The 22,976-nt window shown below is 39.7% G+C and overlaps 2 protein-coding genes across 2 annotated transcripts; one reads left to right on the plus strand and one right to left on the minus strand.

Annotated features, from left to right (window-relative positions):
* The first annotated feature begins 15,204 nt into the window (after positions 1 to 15,204).
* Positions 15,205 to 17,070, plus strand: LOC136447739 (chemokine XC receptor 1-like). Its single transcript, XM_066446781.1, has 3 exons — positions 15,205 to 15,720; positions 15,952 to 16,164; positions 17,044 to 17,070. Exons 1-3 carry the CDS (start codon positions 15,205 to 15,207, stop codon positions 17,068 to 17,070), a joined length of 756 nt encoding a protein of 251 aa, XP_066302878.1.
* Positions 17,071 to 18,045: 975 nt separating this feature from the next.
* LOC136447524 (uncharacterized) lies at positions 18,046 to 22,910 on the minus strand. The gene is made up of 6 exons (XM_066446532.1): positions 22,801 to 22,910; positions 22,195 to 22,360; positions 21,765 to 21,955; positions 21,281 to 21,356; positions 19,909 to 20,111; positions 18,046 to 19,192 (listed from the first exon to the last, which is right to left on the minus strand). Exons 1-6 carry the CDS (start codon positions 22,894 to 22,896, stop codon positions 19,052 to 19,054), a joined length of 873 nt encoding a protein of 290 aa, XP_066302629.1. The 5' UTR covers positions 22,897 to 22,910; the 3' UTR covers positions 18,046 to 19,051.
* Positions 22,911 to 22,976: the final 66 nt, after the last annotated feature.

Here is a 22,976-nt window from a genome sequence, read left to right on the forward strand (position 1 = left end):
AGTCTGCCACACCCCAACATGTTTTGTCAAATTTGCAATACGCCACAGCAGCCTTTCAATATAAGAGTAATACTTGTTAGTGACTCCCATTTTTATGAGGTATGCTACAGACTTTTTTTCTCTGACATGGTTCACAGCTTGTTATGCGAGCAGGGATACGATAGTAATAGTTATATTTGTCAATTTTGGAGTCTTTGCCAACTAACAGAGAATTACGAAATATGTATTTTTCATCTGTTTGGACATCCCTGAAGTGCACAAGAACCTACAGCAGGATAACAGATTCGTGTTTTAAAACCTCAGGAAATAATAACATGTGTATATTTCCTTTTTTGTGCAAAGCCTTTAAAAATTAAAGAAAATTGAAATATAACTAGCAGTAGGCACTGTTCCATTCGAAGTCTGAATGGTTTAAATAGATACACTACGTTAATTTACCAGCAAAATTACTAAGAGTTGATTGATTGTAAGTTTGAATAAAAATCGTTTGGCAGAAGTCTTCTAATGAACATCAATTTATCAAAGTTTGTTCTAATACGTTAATTCAAGGTAAATTCGACAAAATTGCTTCTGTGGTCTAAATCTTTACGTTTTGAAAAAGTCGTCATAAGTATTTAATTTGATTTATAGGTAAAATACAATATATGATATAATTCGTAAGGCTACTACAGTTTGACTATCAGATTGATTTTGTTTTTTTGTTGTTTATTTTGTAAAGAACGATCTATTGTTAATTTGAATGATTTGTCTAAAATCTTGATTCCAATGATTATCTCTATGAACTTCTACAAAAAGCATATATAACAAAACATACCTTTTTATTTCTGTAGGTCCCGGCGTTAACGAACATCAGTAGGATGACTACCACTGTGACCACGGTTACCACTACCGCCGAGGCGGCGACCGTGCAGCACACACGGCGGCCTGTAGCTTCATCGGCTGGCGTCGTGTCTGCCAGAAGAATATTTCGTTACATTTTGTTACAGGTTACTACATATTTTATTATAAACATCATGAACGCAAAATAGGAAAACATAATTTTCCACCTTCAAAATGCAAATTCCAAACTGCAAAAAAACGACAAATACGTGGGGGTATGATAGGTATGAAATATCTAGAATGAAAATAAAATGTTTCACCAGAAAAGTTACCCTTAGCAAAAAACAAGCCACGTTAACCTGTAGACGTCTCCGTTCCGTGAGGGACCTCTCCTGAGGTGTTCTTCAGTTTTACCGCCTCAGCTTCTTCGTACAGGTTTGAGGGCGTCTGCTGTTCTTTCTGGCTACAAGAATCATGTTCTGCATGACTGACACTCTCACTGGTGTTACCTCGACAGTTGAGGGGAACATGTGAGGGCGGACCGCTGTTTTGTTTCCTGTCGGACCCCACGAATGGAGTCCTAACAGGCTGTGCTTGCTCGTACATAACACTTGTACTGTAGCGACGTTCGACGGTTGTACGGTCTAAATCTAAAGCAGTAGCGTTTTCAATACAAAGATATGTATAAAGATGATATCTTTTAATGTGCCGATCTTTGGGTAAACATTTACTTATAGTGCATATGGCGTTTGATATCTTTAAATGACATTTTGTTTTTCTGGATATTGCAGACTGATTATAAGGGCGGAAAAGTATTTCAAATTCTAAGGCTGTAGACGGTACTGTTTTCGTATTTATAAGACAACAACGTGTAATGATGCAAGCGACTGCTATTGCTCTTTGAATAATGCTTACATATGAGGTCAAAATAATCCCCAAACAGCCTGTATTGTAATGCTTTATGTTTAACATTTTTCCCATTGAATTGTGGTAAGTTAAAGTTTTCTTCTCCCTTCAGCTACAGTTATCGTGAAGCTGCGGCATGTCCAATCATAAGCTGAATGTTTATGTATTAAAAATCCATCTAAAAGCTTTTTTTTGTACAATGTTGACCAAAAGCTTCTCACTATCATCTCGTAAAACTCACATCACAATATCCATTATGGCCACATCTTTAAATATCAATTTCTCAGAGTCCAAGTTGTACTACTCAGCAAACGTTGAAAACATCGTTATTACAATCTCAAAGAAAATTAATCTGGCCATTAGGAGAAATGTCTTCTTAATGGCCTTGAGGATTGCGATCACTTTAAATCCGATTACAGAAATTGATATCTGGGGATAAGTCAACTGTCGTAAATCAAAGTAGTTCTGTAAGCCAACTGCCTTCAGAAAAATGTCCTGAAAACGTGAATGTCTGTGATGTATTTTTTTGTATTTCGTTAATTTCACAAAATTAAAAAAAAAAGTTGTGGTCTTCGGGTACCGAATGGAATTAACTGAGTATTTTGGAGAGTGTACAAGCTCATTTGTACTTGTGCATAATGATCAAGCATTGTCTAAAAAGATTTAGAAATTTGGAATTAAAATCTATTCAACATTTTGATTATCTAGTGTTTAATTTTAGTCCGGTGCTAATTTGATTTTAGACAATCAACAACTGTAACTGGAAATTTCACGCTTTGGCTTTGACAAAAAGCTTAAGAATAATTAAAAAAAAACTTTTAAACCTGTCTATCTCTATAAACGATACCATTGGATCCACTTACGTCATAAAAACTACTATGCTGCTCTTCAAGCAAGTAGGATATGGACTGACTTTTTGGGATTGCAGTCCATTTATTGCGAACAAGTCATTGTATATAAACCAATTATTGTATGCAGAATCTGATCGTGATATTTCTTTGATTTACCACAGTTCAATGTTGCTATTTCCTAAAACATGTTTACTTTTGTCTTAAAGAGAATTAATTTTACTGCGTCACCGTGCGATTTCCTCGAGCAATGTGTCGTGCGTGGGAAATTAACAAGAATTCTTGCAAAAACATTTCTGTCAAAACATTTCTATAGTAAGGACGAATGCCACTGCATACGGCATAGAAAAGGCGCTAGTTATAGTATTCACTTTTACAGCTGTTTATCGATGTTTGAAATAAACTTTCTGGATCGATGTTGCAATATATACCCATCCATCACAGCTGTTCCTCAACGTCTTAAACGTTTTGGGTTTTTGTTATCATGAATGACATGCTTAGACTGGCTCTTCTTTTATTGTCATGAGAAAGTTTGATTTTGAAAGGTAAATAAGTCACAGCTTTAAAGAAGATGTGCGGATTTTTGCAAAAAGCAGCAACAACAATATGTCACTGCTTTTGATTGATTTTTCTTAGAAGCTTTTCTTCATTCAATAAAAAAATTAAATGCTTGACATGTTACCAACGCATAATTCGAGTTATTTTAGCTGCATCTTTGAAGCTTCGAAAGACTAACATAGTGAGGATAAAGAAAAGACACAGAGACAAGGCTTTCCGTACACTGGGCACGGGAGACTTTAAAGACGGACTGGCTATGACTACGTGATACTGGCTATGCTAACATCAGTCTTAACTGAGGTTCCCTGCTGCTTCTCTGACTGAACATGTTAACATTGCCGCTAGCATGTTAACATATTTTTATATTCCGTCTTAACAGACAAACCTCAACAGACAGATCTCCGTAGATCGCCTATTGAACTTCACTGTATAGCGGACTAAACCTCAAAACCTGGCATACTATTCACTCTATTTGGCTGATTTCTACTATTTTTCCAGCGATCGCGCGAAGCCTGGTAGAGGCTAAAAATTACATTGGTTACTGCATCTTTCTGTGACTTGCTTTGTAGTCCACTTCAGTAAAGAATATCACAAAGGAAAACACATTTTTGGGAATCATGGCACAACGATAACAGAAAACTGTGTCAGTAATTACAAGATTAAGTGTTCCGAGTTGATCAGGTGTTGCACTAGTACTCGTATCTTCTTGCAAGTTGGTGAGAGCGTGCAATCGTATCACAGCTTTCGTGCACACTGATTATCACAATATTCGTTTGGGGTTTTCAATTTAATTTTTGTACATCCACCCCTAGCCTGTGTTTACAGAAGCTCTCCCTGGCGGAGGTTAATGACCCCCTCTTGGGAGCGGTATCGTCGGGCCGGCCGCTAGGAGCGCGAAGTAGTCAGGCTACATCCACCCCAGGTTTGTTTAGAACCGTCATCGGCCAGGTTAATAACCTTGTGTACGATTTCGATATGCATATACAATATATTACTACTATATACACACAATATACATAATGAAATAAACAATATATTAGTATATCCGTGGTATAAACATGTTCAAGTCAGTCCGTAATATTTATTTCTAACTGGCGTCAGGTTTTGTCTCGCTGTAGCAACGGTTGTAGCAACGCAATCTATTGGCTTCACATCTCTGCTACAGATCTGGTTCTTTCTCGTTCCCTTCTTTTTGTCGACGACGCTTGTTGTGTGGCTCCCCTCGCGATCGGTCCCGACGTTACGGACGCACGCACGGACGTCTGTTATGGATTCCCCTAGGGATGCAGCTCGTCTCACCGACATCCAGTAGAAGGTCTCGATCTGCCGACCTCCCCTACATCTCTGTGTAGAATGTGACAGGAACATCTCGTCGTCATCGCTCTCGTCCCATAAGCTAGGTCGGCCTGTGCAAGTATAAAGATGGAAACAGTCGGTGGAGCTGGCGACCACAGCGGTTTGATCTGATTTCTAGCTACCAAAATCAGTTAACAAACTATTTAAAAGAAGCTATGGTAGCCATCCTTAGTATCCCTACAAATATTCCATTGTGTGAAACCGTCAAATTATGAAATCTTTAAAACTCTTATATGCTTATGAAATCACAATAATGGACTATTCCAAAACTACTCAAATAAATTTTCATCGTCATTGTTCGGCTGTATGTGTTTTACGTGAACTAAGTCGTCATTTAGATGGTCGTTACAGCACTTATGTTGCAGAATCTTGCATTCAGGAGCTGCTGTAGAAAAAAAACACAGCGAACAAAGATTAATATTGTAATACTCTTATATATATTGTAATGTCTTTATTGCCTGTAGAACTGTAGAACACCGTGTAACCAACCAGTTCGTAGAAATTTTCTAACATGACAACCATATTCAACATGTAAACATGTATAGACGTCTATCAGTTTTATCTAGATAGAATTTCTACGTTGCGTTGTTGAACTAACACTTGAAAGCATCTCCAATACAAAGGCTAGACACGTCCTTTATATTGGACATGTTAAATTAATTTGTCTGCTAGAAGTTTCTCGTTATACGTGATCTTATCCACTTACACAAATAAATAAACAAAATTTCTGCAACTTCGAAAAATCAGTGCACATCCACTATCCATGGGTTACTGAACTGTTGCCATATTGGGATATTTGTGTCGGCTGAGATATAAACAGGATATCTATGAATCTGTAAGTTTGCAAGAAATATCTCAATGTCGAAAAAATCAAGACAGTCATCACCTCTCTTTTAAATCGTATTAGAAGTTTGCACAAATTAAACGACAGGCGAAGAAACCATTTCTTGGCAGGTAAAGTCTAACACGGTAAAATTGAAACGAATTATAATCAGGTATATGGTTGACAAAGGGTGCTACCAAATCAGTTTTCCACTACGCAGTGTGCAAGGCATTTAGAAGGCATGTCGTTTGTAACCACTGTGTTCGAAAATAGAATTAATGTAGACTGTTATTACTCCACGAAATAACGGGGTGATCAAACACAGAAACGGCAGAGTCTACGTGTGTACAGAAACATATGCGCCGTGCAAAAGGTTGAGACCTAAAATTGTACTGACCTTTAGACCGCTGTCTTCGCTGTCGGTCTGTCCAGCTCTTTGTCGAAAAGGTGTGGGCCATTTACTGGCCTTTTCCTCGGCTTCATACGGCTGCTGGTCGATATTAAGTCCACGGATGCCGCAGGTGCCCGCCTTTTCTTCTCATCTTTGCTATCTTGAGAAGTGCCGAGCCACTAGGCCTTCCCCTTTTTGTTCTTGGTGGCCTGGTTTTCGGAATCAAACCCAGAGTGACGATGGATTTTGAACAATGGATCAAACTTCACAATGGCCACATGGCATCCTAAAAGCTTGATTAATTGGTCAACCGCCGTCGGCTCTGCCCTGTTGCGTGCTGCTGGTCAGCGGTTGGTTGCGCCCTGCTGTGAGTTACGCCCCGCTGTCGGCAGTTGGTTGCACCCTGCTGTGAGTTACGCCCCACTGTCGGTGGTTGGTTGCACCCTGCTGTGAGTTACGCCCCGCTGTCGGCGGTTGGTTGCGCCCTGCTGTGAGTTACGCCCCACTGTCGGCAGTTGGTTGCGCCCTGCTGTGAGTTACGCCCCGCTGCCGGCGATTGGTTGCGCCCTGCTGTGAGTTACGCCCCGCTGTGGCCGATTGGTTGCGCCCTGCTGTGGGCGGTCTAGAAAGTCCCGCCCTAATACCAGTATCCCACCTGGATGCCAGATGGTAATTCACACAAAGACCGAGAGAGAAACTCATGTTCCGCTTTCAAACCAAAGGTCTAACTGAGGGGATTTGTAATAAAAAATCATTGCAATTCGCTGACATGTTGTCATGTCCTGGAGCTAGCTTAGTAGCTGGCCTGTTCAGGTCCTGAAAGAATTCTGGCATCCAGGCTATATAGGAATGCATTCTTTTTGCATACCCCAACCGGTTTTTGTTGTGTTTCTAATGCCGCGTGTCTAGTAGGTGTGTGTCTGTGTTTTCCCACATACTAGTACATATTCTGGCAAATATAACTCATGACATGCAAGAAGCTACGGATAAAGCACGTTGAAATTATTAACCTTTTTCCACAATCTCTCTGTTGATGTTGGTAACTAGGCTAAGATTATATAGACATCTCAAATCTGTGTACGCCATGGAGAATTATCTACAAAGCAAAGACTTAGACATAAAATCATCTATATATAAACGCAGAGTAAGCGCACATACATTAGAAGTAGAAAGAGGTAGATACAGACGGTTACCTGTTAACGAGAGAATATGTGAACAATGCACAGGAAAAGCGGTGGAAGATGAAACGCACTTTATTTTCCATTGCCCACATTACAGCACCGAAAGAGACAAACTATTTAACCTAGTCAGCAAAATTGTTCTCAGCTTTCAATATCGCACAGACCTACAAACAACTGCATTTCTGTTAACACCGGACAATGCATCTATCTCCCAAAACGTAGGAAATTTCATATTCCACTGCACACAAAAAATAAATCAAACCCAATAGCAACCGTTTAGATTAGAAGTAGCTCTAGTTGACGACTTTTACTTTGTGTTTATTATTTCATTACTGTGCTCTATATGAGGCCGAAAGAAACGATTTATATAAAACAGCTTCCGTTAATTCTCCTAGCTTTCACCATTTGAATAGCTTACAAAAATCCATATCACTACTAAAATCAACAAACCCACTTACGATGAAAAACGTTGGTCTCTTCATTTTCCACTGCCTTCAAAAAAGAAGTCAAACCCAACCATAGTCAACCTTAGTTAACTTAGAACTTTGACAGTAGCCCAGATACCTTTTTTTGATTCCCATGTATTCCCATGTACTTGTTTGTCTGCAATTAGCCTTCGGGCATGAACTTGCAATAAAGTTAAAGTTATTACCATCATCTCATTTCAACGTATTCTGGCAATTAGCCTCCAGGCATGAATTTGCAATTAACTTATTATCATTATTATTATTATTAATCTCGATTTATAATTTATCAGGTTCACCATTCAGAATGTCTGACCGGTAAAACAACTTTGAAACACTAACTGTGCGACGTGTCAGCAGTTGACCCTGATCATAAGCTCTTCTCTCGGAAAATTTCGCCAAATTCATCCCGCGTTATTTCTTCCGTTAACGTTTCTGCTTCTTTTATTGCGTTCTGTTGGTATGTGGTCTTACAAACAGGTAGCACACGGAGGATTTCAGGCCGCAACAGCCAAAAGATATTCTGGTGCGGAAACATCAAAACTTCAGAAAAGTGTTATGGAATTCGTTCATAGCAGAGGCACAGAAAAGTTCTTTACTACAGAGCACTGTGCATGTTTTGATAGACAAGTTCTGTAACCAAGAACTTTCAAGAGGGCAATGTCATAATTGGTTTCCGCAATGAGAGTTGGACTTAAAAACGCACTTGTAGTGAATAGATAGCAAATATAGAAAATATTTTATTCTCCTATGGAACTAAAGTTGAGTGCGCAAATGTGCTTGTACGCGAACGTTTGTACATATCCCTCCGCCGCTGGAGTCAGCTGTATCAAATGCAGTGCTATTAGTATACCATTGAATAAATGACAGAAAAATAAACGTCGCCGAGAATGTTATGCTTTGGGTAGCCTTTATACGTATGTATGTATGTATGTGTGTATGTATGTGTGTGTGTGAACAGCATACTTGGGACAAAGTTCTGTTATTTGAGTGAACTGGAACATAGGGCTTACGGAACGTTGGGATTTCGAAACATAGAGATTTCGGAACATAGTAATTTCGGAACATAGGGCGGTCACCGATGTAAACATGCAGGTCTTGAAGACTAAGTCATCGATCTCAGTATGAGTATATAACGATACAGCACGATAGATTATGACAAAGTTGTGTTACCAACCGATTGAAATTTGTCACAAACTGATGCCAAAGTTGAGCCTTTGCTTTTTTTTTATTACCTGTTTGGCAAGCGATTTAATTCTGTAAAAGGAAACAGTAATTTTTCAAGGAACTTACCACGAGGGGGCAAATCTATGAGATCGACGCCATCGGGCTCGAGTTGACTGCATCCCGCGGTGGCTTCTGTGTCGCTCCCGGTGGCATCAGGGTGGGCTGGCTACTTCATTTGAGCTTGGAGTATGCATGCTAAAATGTTCTGAGTGGACGTAACTTCAAGACCTGACCTATGTGAAAATGTAAGCGACTAAGCGTTTGGGACGCCGTCCCTGCGCGTCCCAAGTCGTTCCAAACGGGCAAGGTACGTTTTTGGCCGCCTCGTCCTCGTCGGACTAAGGCCAAGAGTATATACGTACATATATATATATATATATATACATATATATCTCCTTCGTCTTTTACCTCTTAGTCTACTGATATTTGAACGTTGGGGCACCACACAAGATCTGGCAACTAGTTTTCTTCACCCTTCTCGATTTTCTCCGAACGATGTCTTGCATTATAGCTCATGGCTAATCTCGATAACTCAGTGACACGTGGCCGTACCACTTCAGTTTCCTTTTCTTTATTGACATTCACTGTGTTAAGGAGGTCTCCGTACGTTTGCACTGCTGGATGGTTGCGTACGAAGCAGGCAGAGTATCAGGAAGATAATATGCATGTGTTTTACCTTTGCCAAAAAGATTATGTTTCTGATAGCGTTTGCAAGTCTGTGTGTACATGTGTGTGTGTGCGTGTGTTGATGAACAGCATAACTCGAAAAGGCTGAGATGGATTAGATTCAAGGTAGATTTTGGGCTCCCTGGTATGTGACCTTGGCACTGCAGCAGAACTTCCGTTTTTCTATCTTTTTTGGTGGCAGATAGCTTGTGAAGTAATGAAGAATTGGTGTAGGCGTTGGCCCCCTAGCAGCTTGCTCTAGAACTGCAGGGACGTTATTGTGAAAATCTTCTAAGGAGAATAACTGAACAAAGGAACGACGGATTTCTATGATATTTAGTATGCAGGTAGCTTGATAACTAATGGGAAAAATATATATTTGCAGTGTTTTCTCAAACACTCAAGACTCAAATACATGTAACGTATGTAGTTTATGGCAAGTGGAACATCAATGAATTATCGATTATGCAAATAAATTCCTAATTTGCGTAATCAATGTAAAAACGCCATTAGCCATCTAAGTGGTAATTGATAGGACTGTCAATATTGCGACATGTGTAAGTTAGTTACAGATGTTCATGACCAAACATGCATTATGTAAATGTGTAAGTCATTTGCCTAAACAGAATAGTTCATGGAGATATGAAGCCTCCGGACTCTTGTTGCGATTTGTAACGGTACAACAGCGTAACGTCTAGTTTTGAAATCACGTGCTCTTGACATGCCATGGTCGTGATTTTTGAGTGCTATATAGCTCATAGCAGACTTTGAAAGAAAATAACTCTGCGTATCCATGCTTTCTGGTATGAAGATAGTTCAAATGATGTTTTAGTTCATTATGTTGTGATTATGCATTTCAGAATCTAATTTGCATGATTACTGAGAAACTTTACAAACCCGCTGCGTTCAATGATTGGACCATCCAAACATGTGATATGTTACTGAGAAAGATAGGGACATGTATAGATGTAAAATTATCACAGTAGAGACTTAATTTGCATAATTAAGTTGAAAATACTATTGTTCCATATTTCTAATTAACGGAAACTTTATATTTGTGGCACTTGAATGTTTTGTGAAGGTTAACATAGTAAGATATAAATCATGCAAATGAGGACCTACTTTGCATAATCCTAACGTCGCCGGTGTGTTTTTTTAAACACCATCTTGTTAGATCTACATATAATTTTCTCCATTGTTTGCAGTCCTGTTGCATCCTTATGATGGCAAAAAAGACAACATTCCATATATGCCGGCACTATCTATATGTTTTCAAGATCACGAATGGTTCAAAGATTGAACATGTAATGGTCATCCCTAATTTTTTTAGGCCTTAGGGACAGTGTGTTGCTACCCACTTTGTCAAGGATACTGTCTTGGAAAGTGGAGCCTATCCCTCTCCCTCCCCGGCCTAAGTCGGTACTCATTTTTACACCTAAATGCATTTAAGAAAGTCGTGTTACGTACATTTCTTAAGAGGACAGCATCTGTACAGTGGCCTGTCAGGAGATTCAAATCAGGACCTCAGGTTTCCGTGCCAAGCACCCTAACCATTACATCAACATTGCAACATTCAGAAGAAAAATGCTAGCTCATAATAAGGGCTAACAGATACAGAGGTGTGCTATCCTAACTTGAGAACCTTCCCATTTTCTGTATCTGTATCTATATAGCCGGTATAACCGCCATTCGGCGTAACACACCAGCTTCGCAGGCACGCGGCGCGGCAGCAGCTGGTTATATTACACCGAACGACCTGTCACGTCTAACCTTCGCATATCTAACTGCATGCATTGTTTAAAGCTATCTAATGAGGATGCTTCCACTGTACTTGGTTGTAACGAGTTCCACTCTACGATCGTTCTAGGAAAATACGAATTTTTAAACACATCAATCCTAGGTTGAAAAGTCTGATACTTAAAGGCATGGCTATTTCTTGTCCTTTTCTGAGCTGGTATTAAATACTTATTAGTTGGTACGTCCACCAATTTATTAGTCATTTTGTACATCATGCATAGTCTGGACATTTTCCTTCTCTCCTCCAGTGACATCCACTGCAGATCTGTTTTCATTTTGGTGACACTAGCACCCCTGACGTAGTTGTTCGTGCAGAATCTGGCTGCTTGGTTCTGTACCCTCTCCAATTTGTCTTTGTCTTTCTTAGTATATGGATCCCATACTGTTGCTGCGTATTCTAAGTTTGGTCTTACGAGTGATGTGTACGCAAGTGATTTTACCTTCAATGGGCATGCCCACAAATTCCGTTTGATCACTCCTAACGTCTGTTTAGTCTTGTTTGTTATGTTGTTGACATGGGCACCCCACTTTAGGTCGGTTGTTAATGTAACACCCAGGTATGGGTGTTTTTTTGTTGTTGCTAAAGTCTTACCACAAAACTGGTAGCTAGTTACATGTGGGGTCCTTTTGCTTGTTATGTGCATGATGTAGCATTTTTCGGGATTAAACTGCATGAGCCATTTGCTTTGCCATTCCTCGAGTGCGTTCAGATCTTTTTGCAGAAGTTGTGAATCATTATGTGTGGACAGTTCTACATATAACAGACAGTCATCGGCGAATAACCTCACATTTGAATCAAGCTGATCTGGCAAATCGTTTATGTACAAAAGGAAGAGCAATGGTCCCAGGACGGTTCCTTGTGGAACTCCCGACGCTACTCTAACCGGGGCTGAGGCCTTCCCTTCTACCACTACCGTCTGCTCCCTGTTGGTCAGGAAAGCCTTCAGCCAATTCAGTGTAGTACCTTGAATTCCATAGTACTCCAGTTTTGAAATAAGTCTGTTATGGGGGACTTTGTCAAAGGCTTTGGTGAAGTCGAGTATTGCTAAGTCCACCTGTCGTTTATTGTTCAGTGCACCAGCTATGTCGTGAGCTGTTAGTATCAGCTGTGTTTCTGTTGATCGCTTGGCTCTGAATCCATGCTGATAATCCGTCAATATACTGTGACTCTCAAGGTGCTTCATGACATGGCTGTGAATAATGTGTTCAAGCAATTTGCTGCATATACAGGTCAGTGAAACAGGTCTGTAGTTACTTGGGACCGCTCTATCTCCCTTTTTAAAAATGGCGCATATGTTTGCAACTCTCCAGTCTTTGGGGATTTCTCCTGTGTCTAAGGAATGTTGGAAAATATTGGTCAACACAGGTGCAATTTCACAGGCCGTCATTTTGAGGAACCAAGGTGGTATTTGGTCTGGTCCGGATGCTTTAGAGGGATTGAGACCATGAAGCATTTTTTCGACACCATCAGTGGAAATTTTAATATGCTCCATGGGATGGGTACATGGCTGTCCAAGTGACGGCATATCTGAGGTGTCTTCTTCTGTGAATACACTTTTAAACTGTGAGCTGAGTGCTTCTGCTTTTTTCTCGCTGTCACTGATAATGGTATTTCCCACCTTTAGAGGGGCTACTCCGACAAGGTCTCTCCTTAATCCTTTTATGTACGACCAGAATGTTTTGGGTTTGTCAGTTATAGCTTCCCCCAGTATGTCTGCCACATATTTTGAGTGTGCTACTTTTATGCTCTTTTGGACCCCCTTTTTAACTCTCTTGTATTTGTTCCAGTCTTCTTCCTGTCCTGTTCTCTTAGCTTTGTTGTAAAGGCGTTGCTTCTTGCGACAATGCCTTCTTAAGTTTCTATTGAACCAGGGCAGGTTAAATCTGCTTGATGTTATTTTACTAGGTACATGCTTATTCATTGTGTGTTTCATTTTGTCTTTGAAGTCTGTCCACTTCTGTGTCACAGACATGTCCTTGCATTTTTTGTCAAAGTTCTCTGCATAGTCTGCAAGATCTTCCTTGATAGCCGGTTCATCAGCTTTCGTACGAATGTACACTTTTCTCTTTGGTTTCCTGTTCTGTTTGGGTGCCAGGTTAACGTCCACCAGGACCATGTCGTGGTCACTTATTCCTGGGACTACTGTGGTTTTGTCAATTATGTTGGGGTTATTAACTAAAACGAGGTCCAAGAGATTACCATTTCTAGTTGGTTCTTGAACTGTTTGGAATAACCCATGGTTATCCACTAAATGCAGTAGCTTCTCTGCCTGCCCAGTGTGGTTCTTAGTGTTATCTGTTACGCTGGTATCCCAATTTATACCAGGAGTGTTGAAATCTCCGAGGATGATCACATTGTCAGAGTTAATCTTGGCTCCCATTTTATCTATAGACCTATCAAGTTCATCTAGACTATTGCCCTGGTCAGATGGAGGTCTGTAGTATGTACCAATCATTAGCGGTTTCCTTCCTGCAAGTTGGGTTTGTGTCCAAAGAATCTCACAATCTGTGTCTAGATCAGGTCTGTGAGTGACAATCAAATCATCCCTGTTGGTCTGGAATACACCACCTCCAGGGCCGTTTTGCCTGTCTTTGCGGTGTGCTATGTAGTTGTCAGGGAATATTTCACTGCTTGCTATGTCTCGATTGAGCCATGACTCTGTGCCTGCTACTATGTCTGGTTTGTAAGTGTCAATGACAGTCGCCAGTTCAGCTGTTTTGTTTCGAACACTCTGGCTGTTTACCAGCAGAAGTTTACATTTGTTCCTTGTCCTCTTTTCTTTGTAACCATGATCTCTCATGTGGGTACTAGTATTGCCCTGATTTGATCTAAGTGGAGTGGATGTGGCCATTGGGGTGTCCTCTGACAAACTTGAGCTAGAGCTCAGTGTATCAAATTAATTTACGGAATGGAAACTATCATCGGTGATGTCGAACATGGCTGATGCAAAGTTGGGTACACCGCAGTCACAGCATATCCATGAGTATGATCTGTGCGTTTCTAATACTGTGTATACCTGAGAACATAGCCCAATGCAGTCTTTATGATACCATCTATTACATTCATCACAGCAAATAGCAGCATGGGTATTCTGAACAGCCTTGTTGCAGTTCCCACAGGGAAATTTTGGTGGTCTGGGCCCTGGATTCACCTCAACATCCCCACTTAGAAGCAATATGATCATTATCTGCGACAATTTTGTACTATCATTGTGCATCAGTAACTTATTGCGGCTGAAATAAGTCCCATTTATCCCACTGTGCTTAATCACAGGTCGAAAGGCTGAAGAAAGATGCGGATGTGCGTTTTCTGCTTTTCAAGAACGTTGGGCCTGATAAAGAAGTGGCCGACCTCTTCAATAACTCCCAGTTATGCGTAGTAGTAACGTAAGGAGCCACAAGGGAGGCGATGGTAAAGAAAATAGTGGGTGTTTTGCAGGCTACCGTGAAGAAGCCCGAGAAACTGACCTACCCCATATCAGACGGGATGTCAGGTCCTATAGGGGCGATCTTAGTTTTTTTTGGTCGCATGTCTTCAAGTTACCTAATTGTTACCCGGCATCAACAATCTTTTTAATTGTTAAAACGTTGCTCTTTCATAAAGTTCCCTTTCAAAAAAGTGCGAATTAAATTGCTCTTTTTAATGAAGTGAACTGATACACTCCCAACCCAAATGTAAGTGATAGTCTCACAGCAGCGCTCAGTAGTTTACATGCGATGACAGTCAGTATGAACATGAGTGTAGACTAATGGACATTTGAATTATGTATCATTTCGAAGTCGATAGAAGCCGTGATCAAATTGACGGATTTGATTTCTTAATTATCAGAATTGCAACAGTATTGTGATTTAGGATCCAACCAATTGATGGTAACAATGAGAGGTTGAAGCTTTTTCCGAAATCGAAATAAAAATGAAAGAACACTGCCCAAAAGAAAATCAGAGACAGACACAGATGAACAATAGGGTTAGATATTGTTAACGCAGTTTAATAATTTGATGTTGATGATGATCATTACAACTCTTTTTTACGGTATCAGCAGTATGTGTGTGGGAAAAGTGGAGCTATTGAGCCATTTTAATCTGGATGTACCGCTGAACATTTGCTTACATTTTTTTTTCTTGATGTTCAGTTTAGATACAGAATTACCAAGACAATATTGCCATTATGAATGCTACGGAAGGCGTCAAACCTATATACGTCGACTTCGTCAACGAGAGCATCTCATCCATCAACATCTCATCAAATATAAACCACACAAATTTGGAACAGCCCAACTGGTACATCTCTAGCAGTGCTATTATTTTCTTATCTTTCGAAATGTTACTTGCTGTAGTAGGCACCGTTGCTAATGCAGTAGTCGTGTGGATTATAGCAAGAAGTCGTGAAATGAGAACATACCCGAACATTTTTGTGTTGAACTTGGAGATCGTAGATGCCCTATTCTGCTACGTATACCTTCTTCTAAAGCATACTATAATTCTGCCAAATAATCAATGGACCGTAGGAAGACCGATTTGTACCGTCCAAGTTGCAGTGATGTACATCGGTATATATTCAAGCATCATGTTTTTGACGGCCATGAGCATCAAAAGATACCAGGCGGTGACTGACACCATGGCCCATCGGACACTTGCAGCGTCAGTCCCTGAAGAAGGCTTGGCTCATCAGCGGAGTGATATGGTGTGCTGCAAATCTTTTGGGCTCGATATGTGTGTTCACTGACACTTCCAGACTAAATTTTAGCGATTTCATCATAATTTTCTGCGTCCAAGACCCCCCTAGCGGGATGGACAATGCCTAGCGGGATGGACAATGCACAATACAAACTTTTTTTCATACGCGTGGACATTCCTTACATTATTCGTAATTCCCTTGCTGATCATCACACCTTTGCATGCTCTCGTCATCAAGAAACTACGAACGAAAGGCATAGTATCCAAGCTGAGGCAGGGCAAGATACAGCCTAGAAACCGTATGACGAGGATGGTTATAGTTGTCGTTTTAGCCTTTATTTTATCCTGGCTGCCATATCATCTCTACTCTCCGTTCATCTATTTTAGTCAAGAGGCGGACTCCAGATATGTCAATCACATTATCGAAGCGCTTTATTCTTCAAACTCAACGGTTAATCCCTTACCTTACGCACTTTTAGGAGAGAAAATCCGTTTACATATGCGAAAAGCTTTGTTGAAGTGTTGTCCATGCTGGAAGACCGACACAGAGAACAATGGCAGAGTGCCAGTACCTGGTTAGATCGGGCAATGTATAACAATAAAAAGTAGTCAAAATGCATTTACAACTCAAAAGTGTGCTGTCTGTAATAAAAAAAAAATATATCACGATAAGCCTGAATCGACATACATCGCTTGGATGACAGATAGACAACACCAAGAAACATTAGGTTAAGTATAGATTATACATGGGCATCCATGACTATTTGTATTCTAGTCTTAGCAGATAGATAGACTACGATTAATTACTCGGCAGCACGGCTGGTCCTCGGTCTGTCACGTACAGCACATGTGGATAATGTACAGTTGTCTGTTTTAGGTTGGAGTTCCCTCGCATCTCGCCGGCAAATGCACCTCCTGGAAACTGTTTTTAAATCTATTCACCAACAAGTGCCAAAATACCTACAGATATTTGTCAGAACATCTCACACTTATGCAACAAGACATAATTCAAACTTATCTTTGCAACTCCCGAAAGTCAGCCTAGACTCTAGTAGGAGAAAATATGCGATCAGGGGTGCATTTGCCTGGAATGAGTTGCCGGCCACAGTTAGAGCGGCTACGTCGGGCCAAACTTTTAAAAAACAAGTAAGACAGTACTGCTGACCTCTGACCTCCAGACCCGGCCTGCCATATCGACTATGATTTAAGGATTATGATTTGGATTCGACGCTCGGTTATGTATATATTATCTTTTTTGGTTACTTTCTGGTCATTATTCTATGCTATTTCCTTGTTATATTATTTAGTCTGTTTATCTTATTTTGTGCAGGGCACGCCTGAAAAGCAGTGCGGTTAGCACTGAGTGCGTCCACCCTGGATAAATAAAACAGAAATAAATAAATAAACTAAATTACTCTGATTTTTACTCACCATTCTTTTGAAATGGTTGAAAAAGTATGCGTATATGATACATTATAACAATAACGTTTTAAATTGTGTTAACTTAATATGATAAGAATTCCAACTGTAAGATATGTGACATGTAGTAAAAAAGACTCCGGGTAAAGACATTTTCTTCGTTTTAAATATGCATTGATCATAGGTATGTAAATATTAGGCCTATACCTGTATCATCACCCATAATCAAAGTCTTGTACACCCTGACGGACTTTATACATTACCGTTGACAGCAAGCCTCTCAGGAAAATTCTTGTACATTTGAATATATCCATGTATATCATGCATTCACATGATTTAGATATGAAACTTATTTATAAGTACTTACCCCGTAGTAATACATATTTACTCCGGTGAAATAAAATACCTATTTCGAGAAAACAATTTGATCATAATGTAATATAGCTGCATGCATCATTAAAATGTCATTTTATTGATAAAAAAGCTATACCAAATAAACTTTGTGGGGAATATTGATTTACTAAAGAGTGACAGATAAATGTACTCTGAAGCAATGATACATTCTTCTTTCAGAGACTTATTTCTGAGACTTTGTTTCATATTCATTGTATATGATTCTGTGGGTAATAACCATTCATATTTGTTATTTTGTTGGAACTGATATTAATTCAAAATACTTAACTTAATCTTAACTAAGTATTCTTATGTTCGTATAATGTCTAAGTTATTGTCTTTTGCTAGCGGGCTTGTCTAACACTTTTGTAATTTAAGCTTTAAGCTGCCAGAGGTTCTGTCAATTACATGCTATCAGTGCCACGGTTTCAAGACTATTTTAGAACAGGGGATTCTGTTTTCATTCAACACATCCATCCGTCTTGTCAAACTGCCACTCTTAAAGAATCACAGAAGCCTATTTGACTGCCACAGTTTTACTTTGTTAGAATTAAAACACACACAAACACAAACTCTTAATCTTCCTTATCATCTCCAGTCTTAATAACATACAGCAGATATAACAGTGTCACTGTGTCAGGATTTGAGACACATGTCGTTGTGATGACTAACAGTGTGTTGTTGAGTTGTAAGAACGCAAGACATTAATATTAATGCCACAATGTATTCTGCTCTGCATCTATCAAGCTCTTATGATCCGATATCGTTCTGCTGTTGTTCTGCAGGTGCTCCCTACTAACGATATTGACATTCGGAGAGATCCAATCGCTTGTCACATGTGCTTTAACTTTTCTCAAGAATAGTACAAATGGTTCTCTACAGGTAGAGGTAAAGCTCTAACCTGTTTTAGGGCTGTCTTGTTTGAGGTTTTGCTGGTTTGAGTTTTTTTCTCTGTTTACCTTACAATGAGAGGGTAACAGAGAAACGCACACCACTATAGAGTTGTATATGATGCCATAAAAAGACAAGCCGGAGTCATACATCTGCTTGGAGATTACAAGTCCAAAAAATACTCAGAATGTTGCCAGTTTTTCACCAAGTTAAATTGGTATGATACCTGTCACTAGAAGGACATCGTTTGCCTATATCGAAATAAGTAATGATAAGTTATAAAGCTATGCGTACCTAATCGGCAATGTCTCAACCAATAATGGCATAATCATCATTCCCATACTTATTATCTTCAAAATTTCAAAACAAGTCAAGACTCGCAGTCTGAATTCTGCTAACATTTCACCAAACAAACGTGGTATGATATCTGTCAATAGAAGGGTATTCTTTGTATCTAAATAAGTAATAAATGGTAATTATAGTCAAACTAGGCTTATTCCAGTGGCAGAGCGGCTAACCTTAAGACAGAATCACCATTTTAATACCTGATATCTTAAAAAGAAATCAGGAAAACTCAAAACCCAGATATTTCCAACTTTTCATCGAGTAGATTCTATCTTTAGAAGGACACTTGTTTAAGTGTAGTAACAATAGTGGACACGGTGGTTCTTACGGCCGCCGTCATCGTACGGGTGAGAGCCATGGTTTTCGTTAGCGTTTCGAAAGTTTTCATCGTCCCACCAGAACCACTCCTCACGGACAGACATGTCTTTAACCTAAAGGGACAGAAATATGGAGAACATATAAACAAACAGCACATTTGTTTGTCCTTTTTCACATTAGAATGTTGATGCATAAACGATGAACAAATGAGGACCGAATTTGCATAATTAATTTGAAATAGCTATAATTCCATACTGATAAAAGACTGCGATTGCATACTTATGGCACTTGGAAATTATGTGAAAAAAGATATCGTTGAAAATAAATCATGCTTATGAGGTACCCATTTGCAGAATTGGTGACAAAAATGCTAGAATAGCCTTCTCCGTTAAGGTAAAACTGACAAACTTTGGACAAGTTTGAGTGGAGAAGATGATTAATTGATGATTTATGCAAATGGCATTATTTTCATTATCAACAAGAATATCTCATAATACATCATTCATAAAGGTTAAAATCATTTGGTCGTGGAACCTTAGTTTTACATTAATCATAATTATGACACAACACAACAATCATTGTTTGAAGTTCCATTAGTGCGTGGCAATTTGGGCGAAAACAAATCATTTAAAAATGCTTTGTTTTTGCCCAAATTGCCACGCACTAATGGAACTTCAAACAATGATTGCTGGGTTGTGTTAAAGCTTTTTCCAGGTGTAGCTATCTTCCTATTCCATGTCCAGTAATTAGCCATGCTAAGTTTACTTTAATGTCTTTATACAAAAAACTAGAATAGCATAAATCTAAAAATTATGTTGAAAAAATGTACCTTTTGACATCCACTCGTATAGCGGAAGAGATAGAAGGGTTTAAGGGTGGGCAGGGCGATTTCCGTGTTCGCATTCCCGTCGTTACGGCAACAGTACTCGATCTCAGTGTCCCTGTTGTACATCCCGTCAGGCAACACGCCACTAACGGTGTTGCCATTGCTTGTATCTTCGTCGTCCCATTTCAGCTTGCCCCACCAGAAACCTTTAAAAAAGAAACAATATAGTCGACACCTGACGTCCCAAAAACTTTTGTCGAATTTTCCGGAGCGATGGATGTATTAATACATCCAAATTGTAAGAATTCCCGGGATTACATAGGGATGTCTCCAATCCGTCCGCGCATTCTCTGTGGACGTCACAGGTGGAATCCCACCTGTCACTCAAAGCCCTGTTAGCACGTTTGGCACGCATACCTGCTGGCAGATGACCCTCTTAAATGGTATCGATTTCGTATGGGTGAGAATGTGTATTTGGGTTCTCCGGACACAGAATCTAGTGTTCTATCTTGGAAAAGGGTTTAGAACCCCAGTTGTTTTTTTTATCACAAGAACGTGCTGGAAATCCGCCCCCAACACTCGAGTCAGTCTGCACTGAGCGTGTCACGTGTACGGTTTCACAGAACAACAGCCATAAAAACAACCAAAACGATTATGAGAGCCCCAGCAAACCGAATATCTAAACCTCTGGCCTAGATTCTCACTCCATCCAAAAATGGTAGAAGTTGGAGCGTGCTCCGGCCTTTCTATATCTGCTTGAAGCTCCTTGAGTGAGGGTGCCTTTCTATATCTGCTTGGGAATCTATTATCACAAGAAATTGCTGAACATCATATACCCCTACCCCTAAAAGAACTCTGTGGGCAACAAAACCCGAGGAACTATATAGAAATTTCAATCGAATCTAACAGTGTAGTATACATCCTATTGCCAGAAATTCCAGAGCTATTTCTGTAACAGTTCCGCGCACGCTCTGTGCACACAAGAACTCGTTGGTACTTTCCTTACATGAAGTAAGATCAAACCAGCCACCTTTACCATGGTAATCATTTTAATTGCCACAGTTATTTATACCCATACGCATTGAAATGAGACACCGAATGGTCGTTTTTCTTCCTGGTACTCCCCGAAGTGTGAGGCAAGGATATCATCACATATGGAAGGATTCCCTATGAAGTAATTGAACTTAATGAAGGCAAGTTGATAGACTATACAATAATTATGAATGGATCTGTTCCTAAATGTACAGATTTGTGTTTGCCTTGGGGGGGGGGGTGATTTTGATTTAATTGCGCCGATGATCACAAATAAAGGGCGATTGAACACTTCGGATATTTTACTGCGACACAAAACATACAAAACTGTGCTGATATTTACCTCCAGGACAGCCGCCCTTCTTGAAGATACAGTAGTTACCACGTGGCCAGCTCCCATCACCCTCTTCGGCGTTAGTCTGAAGAATACATTATAGAAATAATTCAACCAAATGCTTACTTGTGGTGTTTGCCTTTTTATTAGTGGAGGGATGGCTGAGTATATTTTGAAATATTACTAAATACAGTGAAACTTGTTTCGTTATGAATTTGTAAACTTTACAAAAGCTGTTATGTCAACGTTAAAATTGCTAAATAAGAAAATGATTGCGTTGTACTTGGTAAAATTACGCTGCAATCGGTAAAACTGTAATTCTTCTAATACAAACAAACCTTAAAAAAAGCACAACCAATGTATACCATGCAGCATAATCAAGTCAGCCAGCAAAAGAAAAAGACCGAATATGTTATAGAATACTTCAACAAAATTGGCTTTGATTAAAACCCAGTTTCACCTTTTAAAAGCCTACAATTAATTCTACACCAACCTTCATGCAGAATTTTTGTTCCATGTTGTTATTCCAGAAGTCGCCATCAAAATGCAGGTCGTCGATCCAATCGTTGTTGCCGGCTGTATCCTCAGTGTCATGGTAACGATCGCCCGTTCTCCATCTAGCGCCTGCAGCTACAGGGCAGCCTGTGTCCGTCCGGGGTAAACCGTAGATACCAGTTGGCCATTCTGTGTGAAAAAGGATTACTCATAAACTGCACATAAGTTATTTCAAAATACCCTTACGGGCTTGATGATATAATTCTACACGTGCCTGTACGTATAACTTACATCAGCTTAAATGTTACTTGACAGTAAAGAGCCTTTGGTGTCATTCATATAAAAGAACTTTAAGCCGCAATAAGGCAGCTGAATGCAGCCAAATTATATTTTATAGTCAAATAAGTTCGAAGGAGAAAAAGACGTACGCATGGTGAACGGTTGGAGAAACTGCCTCTGAGAATTCAACCTGTCACGCCCTCTGGCGAGAACACCTACAACTTCATTTTGCCGTCCTTTGAGGTTGAGAGCAGTGGCCCAGGAGGCGTACCCGGCGGTTTGAATTGAGAACGTGAACTCCAGGAACTGTGTGACCTATAATGTAATGATTAGTAACATCTATAACCTGTTCACTGGTCGTTCCCAGTGCTGAATAATTGATGCCAGCGACACTCAAAGCCTTTATCCCCACACCTATAAATTTGTTCACTTTGGAGATTTTTACCCCGGGTTTCGGTAGAGGCTAATAGGAAAAAAATAGTGAAGTCATTTTGGCCCTAGTGACGAAAACCTTGAATCTGCAACATTCTAGATTCCATGTTCATACATTTGGTAAAGAAATATTTCACCTTGTCTGTGATAAACTGAAATAAAGAAAGAAAGAAAGAAAGAAAGAAATGAGATCGGAGAATGCTTCGACGAAGTTGTAATTTTTTTTACAAATAATAGATTAATTGGTTGGTTGGTTGGTTAATTCATTAAGTGATTAATTGGTTGATTGATTGATTCGTTGATTGATTGACTGAATGTTTTACCTTTGACCAGTAGCTCTCGGAGTCCCGTGAGAGACTGCTCTCGTACAACACGAACAGTGAGTTTCTTCCGAAGATTCCGAACGTGCCCACCATCATGGCATGAAGGTTCAGTAGTATCTGCAAAATATTGAAATCACAAACGTCTAAGAACATATAAGAATATTCTTTATTTCTTT

Source organism: Branchiostoma lanceolatum, chromosome 13 (assembly GCF_035083965.1).
Source record: "Branchiostoma lanceolatum isolate klBraLanc5 chromosome 13, klBraLanc5.hap2, whole genome shotgun sequence".
Taxonomy (NCBI): domain Eukaryota; kingdom Metazoa; phylum Chordata; class Leptocardii; order Amphioxiformes; family Branchiostomatidae; genus Branchiostoma; species Branchiostoma lanceolatum.